This window comes from Thalassophryne amazonica, chromosome 15, assembly GCF_902500255.1.
Source record: "Thalassophryne amazonica chromosome 15, fThaAma1.1, whole genome shotgun sequence".
Taxonomy (NCBI): Eukaryota; Metazoa; Chordata; class Actinopteri; order Batrachoidiformes; family Batrachoididae; genus Thalassophryne; species Thalassophryne amazonica.
The window spans coordinates 52,697,196-52,711,131 of record NC_047117.1 but is presented as its reverse complement, the minus strand read 5'-3'; the positions used below and the strand labels follow the sequence as shown (position 1 = coordinate 52,711,131).

Here is a 13,936-nt window from a genome sequence, read left to right as displayed (position 1 = left end):
CCACGAACAAAGTCTTGGAAAATTGGAAAAATCCCTATCCTTTAACATTGAACAAAGTTTCAAGAATTCATAACTCTGATAAAAAAAAAGATTGTATCCTTTATTGACTGACATAGTTTGATCTGGATCTGATCTGGATTACAGATTTTGTGGCCATTCAAATTTAACTTTGAAAACCCCTTTTAATGTATATTTTACATTATATCTTAATCCAGTCACTCTCAAATTTGAAAGTGAGGTGCAGACTATCACTCACTGTCACCTGACAAAGGTTGATCCGGATCTGATCAGGACTGTGGATTTTGTGGAGATTTGAATTTAATGTTGAAAAGCCCATCTGGTGTACATTTTGCATTATATCTCAATCAAAAGTGCCTCAATCACTCTCATTTGTGACAATGAGGTGCAAAATGGCACTCTGAATGAATATACTAAGTTTGATCTGCATCTGATCCATATTGCAGATTTAGCGGATATTTGATTTTAACATTGAAAAGCCCTTTTGAACTATATTTTGTATGATATTTTAACTTATGAAAAGCCACTTCTAACACCTACAAAGCTTCAACAATTGGTGTCCTCAGTTCCCAGACACTTATTGAGTGTTGTTAGAAGGAAAGGTGATGTAACACAGTGGTAAACATACCACTGTCCCAGCTTTTTTGAAACGTGTTGCAGGCATCCATTTCAAAATAAGCAAATATTTGCACAAAAACAATAAAGTTTATCAGTTTGAACATTAAATATCTTGTCTTCATGGTGTATTCAGTTGAATATAGGTTGAAGAGGATTTGCAAATTATTGTTTTCTGTTTTTATTTACATTTTACACAACGTCACAACTTCATTGGAATTGGGGTTGTAATTGAACAGGATAAACTGCAGTGGTTTGAACACTCGCCTCTGTGCTGGGCTCCAGCAGCTCTTTCTGTTCTCTCTTCGTGATTCCTCTCAAATTGTTTCACTGCCACAAACTGTGAGGACACGATGTTCACTAGTGTGTCGACAGAGAACAGAAAAGCACAGAAAAGTGGCTCAGGGGTGAAGGATGGAACAGATTCATACTCAAAGAGGACAACCGGCTGTGCAGTATCTGGGTTAAAGTGGAATAACCTGTAGTAACCCGTTAGCATGTGCGTGTTGGTGCACACTGCTCACAAAGCTGACTCAGACTGGTTTCAGGAACAAGTTGACATCTGCGGAATGCAGCAAAAGTACAATAAGTTCTAAGAGAGCCGAGTGGATGTTATGGTTTCTGGGAACATAACAGGACATCATTTGCAGTTTATGTCATGTGACCACTGCTTCAGCGATTTTCAGTCCAAAGTTGCGGAATTTGTTATTGTGTTGGGCCGACTGCATGACTGTTTCTGTTTCCAAAAAACTGGTCCCAGCCTCCTTATTTGCGTCAAAGAGCATTTTGTCCGTCTGTGTTCCTTGACTTGTTGTTTGTGTGTTTGTGTTGTAGGTTTCAAACTGAAGGACTTTTTGAGAGACAATGAGACACTTTCCCACTTCCTGCACCACAATGCCTCACTTCCTCGTCACGCTCTGCGGCAGATTGTGGAGGCTGATGTCAACCTTGAGAAGGTAAAATCAGTTACCAAGAAGTTCTCACGAAACAGTTCAGTTTTTAATTTTTTTTTTTTTCCCGCTGTAGTGTTTTGGTTTTTTGGCAGTGTGACATGCTGTTGTTGAACCCATATATCACTTCTTCCACATTATCCTGTCATCTTGTCTTATTTCTCAGTGTGAACTGTCACTAAAACACATCTCCACAGGAGAGTCGTTTACAAGCCTCCAGGAGAACCACGTGATCAGTGTGATTCATTTCACCTATGAGATGGTGATTTGTTTTTTTCCCTGACAGCAGTGCGTGTGCATAAATACAGTGACCTTGGCTTGATGGTGTCCGCTGGCCCACGGGATTCTGCACAGTTAAGCCTTTAATACCCTCCATGTGGGTGGGCTTGTGTTTTCTGTTGTGCATCCAAAAAGCTCCCCATCTCTCTAAATGTTTTTGTTTATCCCACAGACAAAAGAAAAAAAAAAGCTTGTCATTTTAATTTCATTTTTGTGTTCTGTCATCAGTTCTTATTTTCATCCCTGTGTTTCAAAGCACAGACATACAAACAGCTTCTTTTCCTTAATTTAAAGTAGATTTATTATTAAAACCAAAACCGTGTCATCATCTTGGTTTGGTGTTTGTAGGCCCACCTCAGGCCCAGACCACATCTCACCCTGCAGTCACATGACCATGCCTCATCCGTTCTTCCTTTTCTCACACTTCTGCTCACGTGCAAACTGAGGCTCAATGATGAGTTCACGTTCCAGCTTCTGACTCTGTTCTGTTCTTTTTTTTTTTTCTCCCAAATGTATTAACCCTCAAGCGACCAAGCTATTTTAGCGACTAATATGGCATCATGGGGTTATTTATGACCCCATTGACTTTATATTGGAAGACTTCTATATAAACGATTGTTTTAGAGTTCTTCATATTTATTTAACTCTCCAGTATATTTGTCCATCATCCTTTTCACCCTCACTCTGGGCATCAAGAATCTAGGTCTGTTACCTTCTAGGTCTGTTTGGCCATGCTTCCCTGCAAAACAGTACAATATATAGATTAGAGTTGGAAAATTACAATACCATCTGAAGCTATAATGTCGAAAATCTCATAGATCTTCTTGGGGTCATAAATTACCCCGCAGAAGTTTGGATTATAGTTGCCACATGGAAATTATTATTTTGGGATCATTCGTGGAAAATAAATCTTTCAAAGCACAAATCCGTTTTCCATTTTTTTCATCAGATGATTAGAGTGGCTCCAAATCCCAAAACGTCACTGCCATGAGAGCTGATGTTTTTCCCAGTGGAAAGATTACCAGATGTGGCTGCCAGTCATGCCAGGGCTGTATAAGATTTGTACCAGTTCAAAGATCTGCTTTTATGTAATTTTAGAGGACATGTCCAAAACATGGGAGGAAAAAGGTTCAGTCAGTAGGATGAATTTTCCTGTTGAAATGTCAAATCTGTGGTGTTGTTGTGTAAATGATCAGGAAATCTAACCAGCTTCATGTGAAAAGTAGATTGATTGGCGTTATGTGCATGGACTGTCTCACCTCAGCTAATGAGGTGGTTACCATGGTAACCCTCATACTGGGCACAGTTTATCTGCTATGTGGTGTACGTGCACTTATCCCGGGTTGAGATGAGACTACTTAAAGTCAGCGCTAATGTCGTGCTGTGAGCATTGTTGTGTGCGCTGTAACTCCCCTTCTAAAGTCAGGTACCCTTCCTGACACAACTCCACATTACATGGAGAAATGTGGCAGGGGTGGGATTTGAACCAGAACCTTCGGCACTGAAACCAAGTACATTAACCACTTGGCCACCACCCCTTTGCACGACGCAAAGTACTTAGCTCAAAGAAATGATCGCATTACCCGATGGGTCTGTTGGATGTTATTTGGACTGAGCTGCCAAGTATTTGGAGTTTTAACATTTTGTCACCTTGTGGGAGTCCAGACGTGTTCTTCAGTAAACATCGGTGTTCTTTATGTCCAGGCTTTAAGAATGTGCGGCTCGCACTGTTTTTGTTGCGTCCTGATGAGTTATATTGTTATTGTACAGCTCCAACACTAACAATAGAATTTATATTTTATTAATCCAGTTTTATTACATTCAAATGTACATCAGTTCTATTTACCATTTGAAAAAAGTACTCTTCTCGCACAGTTTTTCTTTCCTTTTTCTGTCCTCATATAAAACAGAAACATGAAATTCTCTGTCATTTTACATCTGTTTCTGAGGCCTTGTTCCACTTTGGTCTGTCTGTCCAGGTCCTGACCAAAGGTTTTGGTTTCCATCTCAGAGACCTCTGTAACACCACACCCCTGGAGGAGTTTGTTCACATTTCTGACCACAGTGTTTCTCATCTGACACAAGAAATCATCTGTAATTCCTCCACTGACTGGTTGAACCAAGCCCAGAGCCACTTCCTCTCCAACCTCGACTTCCTCAAACCCATTCGAGTGAGTCGATATGAGACACATTCACGACTGTTGAATGGTCTGACAGCAGGATGTATATAGACTTGGTGTGATTTCTATCTCTGTGTATGAGGTGAAGTTATCAATGTATTTTGTAGCTGCAAACAAAAACTCTGGTGGCTAAATCAAAGTTAATTATTTTTTTCCTCGCACGTCATTCAGAGAATGCTCTTCCTTGTACGATCCTCATGAACTCATGCGCTTGCATGAATAAATACAACACACACACTATCGAAATTTGAGACATTGAACGCAACATGAAATCAATGTTTGACTGATATTTCTGTTAGTACCAACAAGATCTGATCTGTTCTGATCTGATTTTTGATCAACACAAAAGATCACATAACCCACTCCTTATCAAACTCCATTGGCTACCCAATGCCACCCACATTCAGGTCATTAATGCCTGCCTATGTAATAACTACTGGGTTTGAACTCATCTACTAAATGTTCTCCTAAAGGCTTATGCTCTCCTTCACCTGCCGTGCTCCTCCAATGAGCTGCGTCTGGCACTGCCATCCCCACATACAAGGCAAAACCTACGTATTCTCATTTGTGATGGAATGAGATACCAATGCTGTCAGGGCAAGGACATTGATGGCCTACTTCCAAGAAGCTCTTGAAAACCCAACTTATTCAATGGCACTTCCTCTTCTAACATCCGTAACATGACTAACCAGTACTTACCATGAACTTCTTTCATCGCTCTACCTTTCATTGCCTTCTCAGATTTCACTATGTGGTATCAAGTTACATTTTGGCAGTATTATTCAGTGGTTTGTGTGTGTATGTAAAGATGGTATTTATCATGATGATGTTGAATCTACAGTACCAGGCAGGTATTGTAGAATCTACAGTACCAGGCAGGTATTGTAGTTTTTCTTCTCATGAGAAAAGACGGTTAGAAACAGAAGTCACTGTCAAGTCATTCTCAAGTCACCAATCTGCAAGTCTCAAGTAAAGTCTCAAGTCAGCTTGCAAACAATTGGTGGTCATTATGACTTGAGACTTGACTTGAGACTTGCTGATTCATGACTTGAGAGTGACTTGATGGTGACTTAGTCACACCTCTGATTAGAAAAAAAAAGTCACTGGCCAATTTTGTTTTTGTGTTGCTCATTTCTTTCTCTGTTCATCACACAATATAAAGCGCCTTGGGGCAACTGTTTGTTGTGATTTGGCACTATATAAATAAAATTGATTGATTGATTGACAATAGAATATACAGAGATTCTATACAGAGTAAAACCACAGGAAAAAAAAAATGATGGAAGTAGGTACGCCTGCTGGCTGATGACGAAAGACACTAATATTTACTTTTTTCTGCTTTGCTTATGTTTTCATGCTGTTGAGGATGGTAGCATCAGATAAGAGGAGAAACAGGAGGCCATAGAGGACCTTTCCAGATGTGTTGAGGGAGGACATGTCGGTTAGTGTGACAGAAGAAGATGCAGAGGACAGGGGGAGATGGAGACATATTATCTGCTGTGGTGACCTCTAACATTAACAGCTGAAAGACGAAGGAGAAGAAGAAGCATCTGCAGGAAAATTTTACTCATTGGAGTGCCTGTGTGAAATGGGCAAACTTTTACCAATCCTCAGCTCTTTTCTTTTCGAATTCTGTCTCTCTCCAGTACCGCGATTTCCTGCAGCACCTCTCCACCGCTATTCATCCACCCTCCAAGCCCCCCCCCCCACACCATCACCCCTCCCCTGCCTGTTCCTCCCTGCTTCCCTTTAAACATGTGACCTGAATTAGACACAATGGTGAAGGATGTTGAGAGGTGAGCACTGTTCTGCTCTACTGATCTTCAGGAAGAAAAACAGACAAGGGGAAGGGCGAGCAGTCAAAGTGCACCAATAGAGAATAACAAATAAGTAACAGGCAAAAACTAACAGACTGTCTTCAGAAGAAAGTTGTTTGCTTTTCAGGTGCTCTTGTTTTGTTCAGGGTCACCACAGTAGATTCAGCACAACTTGGAATTGGGATTTGGCACAAATTGCACAAGATGCACTTCCTGACCACAGAGCTCTGTGTTTCTGATGCAGCTCCTGTTTTACCTGGAGAAATACACACAGCCCCCAAAAAAATCCCCATTCCAAGTACTAACCAGGACCCATTCTGCTTAGATTCTGAGATCTGACAGGGTCAGACTCACACAAGCTGACTGCTCTCTGTTGAGAAGAAAGGAATTATTGGAAAATACCAAGGGAATGGATGAATGCATGTGTATGGTTTTATGTCACAGTCGGTTAGGACTTGGATTTAATGAGAGTAAAGAATAACCACCAAATGAAATCATAATACAGCTGTTATGTTCATATTACAACAATATTCCTTTATGATCAATAATTGGAACTCCAAAATCAGAAAAGAGAAATAATTTAAAATTACATAAAATTGAATAAAACAAAAATCTCAAACCTGAAAATGTGAAAAAAATGAACTCAGAACTCAAGTCTAAAGGCACCCAGTTTTATTCCTACATTCCAGTACTAGTCCCTTTGGGTTAGGCTTTCCTTATCCCTTTTTTTTTCTTCCCTTCCTGCAGATAAAGTCTGTTTCTGACTTTTATGGCTCTGATCCATCCTGCAGCACATTTTGTTCTTTATCAATGTCTGCTGTCACATTCTTACTCAAGAAGGAAAATTCCTTTGTAAAATAAATAACTGTAAAAACAGTAGAGCAAAAACTCTTGCATAACTCTTTTGGCCTTTGGTTTGTGTGTGCATATGAGGAAATAAAATGGTTTGGAAAAGAGAACAGAAGAAAACCAAAGATTAGGAGAACATTGAGAAGATACTTAAGAAAGATAGTGCAGTGTCTCTGTTCTTTATTTGAAGACACAAGTTTAGCAAATGTGAGACCTTCCTGCAGCTGACGGCTTTCGTGTGACAGAGGAGACCATAGACAGGAACACAGGCGGTCAAAGATACACTGACCTCTTCTTCCTCTCCGTCTCCCTTCTATCCTCACATTGGCCTAATTTGTGCTCCTCCCTTTCTCCCATTTCTCCCTTCTCAACTCTTGTTGTGATTCAAAATGCACCACAATGCTGTGTAGTAATCTGAGTCAAACCCTGGGCTATAACTAAAGTTTATCATCATCTTCAAACAACATTTTCATTATTTTAAGGAGTAATTGATAAAGTGTTTAGTCTATGAATTGATAGTATACAAATGATGAATGTTTATAAGTTCAATGGTACGAATATTTCAATTTGCCTCGTTGAATGGTATGATCCAGCTTTCATTGAATTAAATATTCTTTCCATTGAATGTAAAAATATGCATTATTTGTTTTATATAACGGCTAAAATAGATCCTTGTCATTTGATATTATATTAATTTATAAACAACAGAAAAGGGACTTATATTTTGGTGTTCCACTGCTGCTAAAGTCCAACACGAACTTTAAATAGGAGTCCAAATTGTGATGGTGATGCTGTGCACTGAGTTCATACTTCCAACAAAAAAAAAAGACTTTGTGTAATTCCGCAGTCCAGCGAAGAGTCACGTCAGCTTTTCATCCGAACAGCTCTTCATGCCTCCAGACGGCTTATGCTGCGTTTACACATAACGACGACAAGTCACGAATGCCACGAAGTGCACATTCTTGGCCGCTGATCACGAATGTGATGATTTAGGGCAGAGGCGTCAGGTGTCCTCAGGAACTGCTGCAACCTGTTACCACACGTTACGATTAATGGCACGTGTTGCTGGAGAATTATCAGGAACCATTACGCACGTCAAGAATAGTGTTCCGTGTTGTTGCGTGCTATTGCGCATAGCAGCGCATCGTTACGTTCTGTCACGTTGTGAACGAGGTGAATTGTCTCCACACACACACCCATATTCATCCAACCGAATTCAGATCGCTCCAGTTTTTCAGAAGAACTTTGTGACTGCATCCGTAGCTGGGCTCTGTGCCATGGAGTGGTGCAGAGAGGAGGAGGAGGAGACGGACAGAGCCAGATGTGTGGCTTCATGCGGCTCTCGTCTCGTGCATTTTCCCAAACATCAGGCACATGCAGCAGGTGGGACACCTGCAGGAGCGCGCTAAAGAGCACTGAAATTAGACTTTTAGCCGACTTGGTGTCAGCAGTCAAACTGAATGCGATGCAGCAGGGTTTAATTGTGCGCACACTTCTTCCTCCACCGGACTGGAGGAGGTGCAGAGATGTCTGGCTGCACGTGAGTCTCCTCTCGCTCCTCTGGTTGCTCAGACTCATTCTCCCGCTCATCAGTTACAACAACAGGTGGAACACCTGCAGGAGCATCCTGAGGAGCTTCAACAGGAACTGTGGAATGACATTTGGGGCCAAGTTTAATTGTGCGCATGTGACAGAAAACCGATTTGTCATGGCGCGCAGTGAAATGTGATGCCGCGTTACAAGTTGTGTCAAAACTTGACAGTTTCTGTGGCACTTCGTAATAACACGTGACAGTTTGGGCTCCAAGAACCATCACAAGAACCACTACGAACGTTGTCACGTTCTATTAAGGATCAATACTCATCAAGACGGATTAATACGCTCAGTTGTGACCTCCACAACATGAGACGAAATGAGGGTGGTGTGTGACATTCGTGGAAGATTTTTTGACCGGCAAAAACATGCTCCACGAATATCAAGAATATCACTCACCAACACGCACTATTAAGAAACATATTCAGATGCTTTAAGTCACATTAAGAATGTCAGGAATGTGTCACGAATGACAGAAAAATGACATTCGTAATGCGTCTTGGTTATGTGTAAACGCACCTTTACAGTGGAGTGAATTTTGTGTGTGTGTGTGTGTGTGTGTGTGTGTGTGTGTGTGTGTGTGTGTGTGTGTGTGTGTGTGTGTGTGTGTGTGTCAGAAGAACTAGCACAGTCAATTAGCTTTTTCAAATAGCAGGACAGCGCTGGCGGTGGTGGAAGCGTGCTCTTCTTTTCTTCTTTTTTTTTCAGCTGTTCCCGTTCGGAACCACCATAGCATCCAATGGTACCAAATGTATGGAACCAAATTGTACTCTAAATGCAACAATGGGAAGAATAATCCATGTCGCGTGACATGCAAAGCACCAATCAAATGACAAGGATTCACCCAGCCGTTAAATAATAAAGAATATTTAATCTCCAGTAATAAAATGGAAGAGAGAAGTAAGTCCAGTCAAGACCCTGAGGCCTGTTGGCCCTTATCCACAGAGTCTGTCCCCCTGAATGGGACACCAGTTAGATGCAGGTTACACCAGGCAAGGCTGGTACCCACCTAGCTGGGTGGACTACAATGGAGATTCAAGTGTCTTGGACAGTCAGGCAATATGACCAGAAATTGAATCCACTGTTTCTCCCACTTTTGTTTTTGTTTTGTTTTTTAAACATAAAACACAGGTTTTATTGTAGGTAATGTTGTATATATGAAGTGTAATATTTAACAACATAATAATGATCCTCTGTCTTTCAACAGCGAGATGTGAAGTCGTCTCCAAAAGCTGTTCAGGAAGTCTCGGCTGCAACTGACAGTCTTCTGCAAAGCCTGGGAAACCTGGCTGTGGAGGTAGATACACCACACAGAGTTAACAACTTTACATGGAATAACAAACACACAACACTCAGTACATGTTTCTGAAGATCACACTGTACATCTATTCCTTTCTTTCTAACAATCATCCTGTAATGGAATGATTGCACAAATGCACACATGCGGTGTTGTAGACATGTGCAGGAGTCAACAAGCTACAAGTCCAAATTTGAGTCTTACACTCCCATCACACTTAGTACAAATGAGCATCAGCAAAGCCAAATCAGGCAGAATGTCAAAAAAAAAACAGGATTTGTGTCACATCTGGAGGGGAATAGGAATTCCAGAGGACAGTCATTCGAATACCCAGACTACGTTCCGACCCGCCCCGACTAATTCATGCATGTGCCGTGTGCATGAGCCTCTGAACGCGGTACAAATGTAAGTGCAACACAGTAATAGTACCTGGAAAGCTGCCAGATTGCAGTAAGAACAATAAGAATGCACTTACAAGCCGTACAATTGCGGTTTGGCAGGATATAATCCAGCAACACTCAAGGTGCTCTTGTGGTGCGTTCAGGCACATTCGGGACATTCAGCCATGGCAGAAACATGACGAATGTTCCCCCAAACGCGATCAGAATGTCATGAATGCCGTTTTTACGCCGTCTGATTGTTTAGAATGCAGTCAGACTGCGGCCAGGCAGCACCTCGATTGCCGTTCAGTAGTTTTTCGACTTCCACAATTCGGCCATGAATGTTTTGAACATGTGCAAAACATTCAAAGCGCCCGCACGACTGTGCCCGCCTGTTTAGACTGTGCTCAGAATGCTGTCTGACGGTCACGCCTCAACAGCTCCCGAATGTGGGTTTCATTCGGGTGGGAATCGGATGTGATGTGGTATTAGACTTCAAGACACTCAGGACTCTTTAGATTCTATGGCACTATACAAGAGCATAAGCTGACACGTTCTCATCATTGTGATCCATTTTTCATTGTTGTTGTCTCATGTGCATCTGTAGAAGAAAAACTCGTGTCTGGCTGCAGCCGCACACCTGGCCAGTGTCAGGCTGTCATGGACAGACAAGTTCAAATTTTGTCAAGCCTTCCCCCGTCCCTTTCCATCATTACCTCAGTTTTATACAATTGATAATTTACCCATGCTCCAAGTATGGTTTGGTGTAAAAATGTCTACTGTAAATAAGCTGATTGAGGTTAAAATTTGTCGCTGTGCTTTATCAGATCACAGTGGTAACTAGCCTGCTGTCTTTGCACACTGTGCATGTGCAAAGTTTTGACTGTTCACCTCTGAAATGTATTAGAGAAGCATTTTTTTAAAGCACTTACTGACATGGATAGTTCCTCTGTCATCTCAGTGTGGTCACTACTGAGTTTTATTTTGTTTGTTTGTTTGTGTAATAATCTACCACACTGACACAGATGTTTGAGGTTTGATTTTCTGGGGAACCGACTGTACTTGTTGTCTTGGCACAGTGTCACTCACATAAAACCACATTCTGCTGAAATTGTTTTCTTAATATGGTTTATTAAAAACTCTGAAATCATCAAAAAATTTTACAACATATTTTCTTATCTGTTGTGGTCCAAAAACAACAAACATACTGTGTGAAATGTTGACGTTCGTTTAGCTGACACATGGTGAGTGAGACTAACATGACCCAGTCGGAGCTATGGGAATGTAGTGAAAGGAGAGATGTACCAGCCAGTAGCACGAGTACACAAATGTACACAACATGACGCAGGTGTCTGCAGAGCTGCCAACATGAAGACCTTCAGCTGTATGTGTGCGTGACGGCACGTCCTGTCTAAACAGCTGTACCATCAGCCGCATACACTTACAAACTTGTATTCTCACTTGATACTGTGTGAAAGACACATGGCCCACAAAAACACTCATGAAAACATAAAAAGTACCTGGAATTATTGTTGCAAACTTATTTTTAACTTATAAACATATGTACATGCGAGTCCATGTGCAGACCCAGTGCTGTTTGTAGCCTTTAAATAAAAAATAAGAGATAAAAAAAAAATAAAAATAAGAATAAACATTGACATTAAGGCCCATTAGTACCGTTGTTTCTGCTGAGTGAAGCAAATACGAGTGTACGACTGCCCCTTTTATTGCTTCTCTGATTCTGTAATTTCTTATTCTGTTTATCTTTATAACTCTACACATCCATCTCAGCATTCTCATGGTCAATTGGGCACCATGGTCTTGTTTGAGGGTGGGCGATAAAACGGTTAAATGAAAGAGTATATGACACAAGAATTGTACTTCCAGGGACAACCCCATTATCATTATTCATATTAAACCTCGCTAAAACCTATCGACACGACCTCTCCCATTTTTTCTCATCTTCCCTTCTCCACTGGGACCCAAAAACGGCAGTTTTCCTGATTGCTTCTGTGATTGCAGCTGAAAACAAAACAGTGTGAAGTGATGCTGTGTTTGTGTTGTACACTGGCAGGCTGCCCCCGGACGTGGTCAAATCCCACGATATCATGCAGGGGGTCAAAGGAGACTGTGCTTCCCCATAGGAAGCCGTTTCTGAATGGTTACCTACTTTAATTCCTTGCAGTATTTCCTTGAACCTTTCTGTCTCTTCATAAGCAGATTATGTTGTTTTGTGTTTGCGGCTGGCAGTGGGGAGACTTGAACTTTAATAATCTGGATTTCTGATTATTCACATGGTATTACAACATTACATTATGCAAATGCCTTTATTGTGTTTTACGGTAAAAAGAAGAAAACGAAAATAAATGCCCTACTCTACCAAACCTGACAAGTAGGTATGTCTTGAATACAGGAGCAATTCTAATTTTGTTTGATATCTTCCTTAAAAACATTAGTCACAATGTTTCTGTCTTATTGTTTGCCTCAGGCTTGAGACACAGTTGCTTAGCAAAATCTGAGGGTGTGAACTCTTTAAAAAACAGATAACTGTTATCATCTGTATATCTCTAATCTGTTTATCTTGAACACGTTTGTAAATTGTTTTTGTCATAAGGGAAAGATTTGTCAGTTTTAATGTATTCAGATTTTAAGGTTGCTCACAAATGTAAGTCTTTAAAAAAAAAAAAAGCAGGTATTGGTTAAATAGAGAGCTTAAGGGCTGGTATAACAGAAAGTGAAATGACAGCCTGGTGAACATGTTCTTAAATATAACATGTTATAAAGTCTTTTTATTTGGCACTGTGCTGCTGCAACTGCTGCTGCCGCGCTTTAACACTTTAACACTCTTTCACACGCTGCGAGGAGGTTACTCCAGGACGTTCCTGTGCTGCCACCCGTCTGCATGCGTGTGTTTGTTTTACTCACTTGGTCAGTAACGTTAATATGAACATCTTCCCTTGAGGGATATGACAATTATTTCCACTCACGCAGCGTGATGAAAATGAGTCCTTTCACACGCACGCACACACACACCCACCCACACATACACATACATACATCTACTTTGACATTTCCAGCACACATAAATGGCAAGCAGAAAAGCAAAAGAAGATAGCGACTTGTAACATACACCCGCTATCTTCTTCTTTTGCTTTTGCACATTTAAGATCAGAAAATAGTTTTTTTTTTGTGTCTCATATTTGCATAAATTCTGAAACCTCTTTGATGCATAACTGCACTTGGCAGCAAAACATCAACATAAAGACTGAAATATGCAGCCGCTTTAACTTCACAATTTTTAATGCGAAGCATGTTACACTTGTAGCTGCAGGCTGAGAGCACGCAGAATGAGCTCATGGAGTTTGTGTGTTTGTGTGTTTCTGTGATCTGAGATGCTCCAGTTCCCTCAGTGTCACTTTCACTTGGTTGGAAAACAGCACTAACTATCTTGATGTTCTGAGTGAGGCTGTCAGAAAATATCAATTCATGCCATATATTATTTGTTGTAAAAGATGTGTGCACTTGTGGCAGATTTTCATATACGCTTGCTGTTTTGTATTTGTGTGCTTTCAGGCAGGTTTTGTGCTTGCTGGCGGTTTTTGTGCTCTCTGCTTGTGGAGTCTGCAGCAGTTTGCCTGTTAGGAAATGACCGAGAGTAACCTCTCTTTGTTCTCTTCGCCCGGTGCCTCCTGCTCTCCTCTTTTCCTGCCACCTCACATTCAGATGAGCAACATACGTGTTCTAGATTTTCCCCTTTTTTTCATGATTTCCACAGATCCTGAGCTCAGTATCGGCAAAGTAACCGATCTGATTCATGACGAAGAAACAAAAGAGCCCTCTTCCTACACAGTTCCATTCATTTATTTGAAAGAAAAGAGGAAGCCTTCTTACCATTCCTTGTCTATTACAAGTCGGTGATAGGTCTGCGTGTCAGCTTGACCAGCTGAGAGATAATAAT

At 41.0% G+C, this 13,936-nt stretch overlaps 1 protein-coding gene across 2 annotated transcripts in view; it reads left to right on the top strand.

Annotated features, from left to right (window-relative positions):
• LOC117525993 (phospholipid-transporting ATPase ABCA1-like) overlaps positions 1-13,936 on the top strand; it is a 71,862-nt gene that overhangs the window by 30,837 nt on the left and 27,089 nt on the right. For both annotated transcript variants that reach the window (XM_034187979.1, XM_034187978.1), the window contains exons 6-8: positions 1,468-1,589; positions 3,842-4,033; positions 9,509-9,598. In XM_034187979.1, coding sequence (XP_034043870.1) covers positions 1,468-1,589; positions 3,842-4,033; positions 9,509-9,598 — 404 coding nt within the window. The remainder of the gene's footprint in view (positions 1-1,467; positions 1,590-3,841; positions 4,034-9,508; positions 9,599-13,936) is intronic.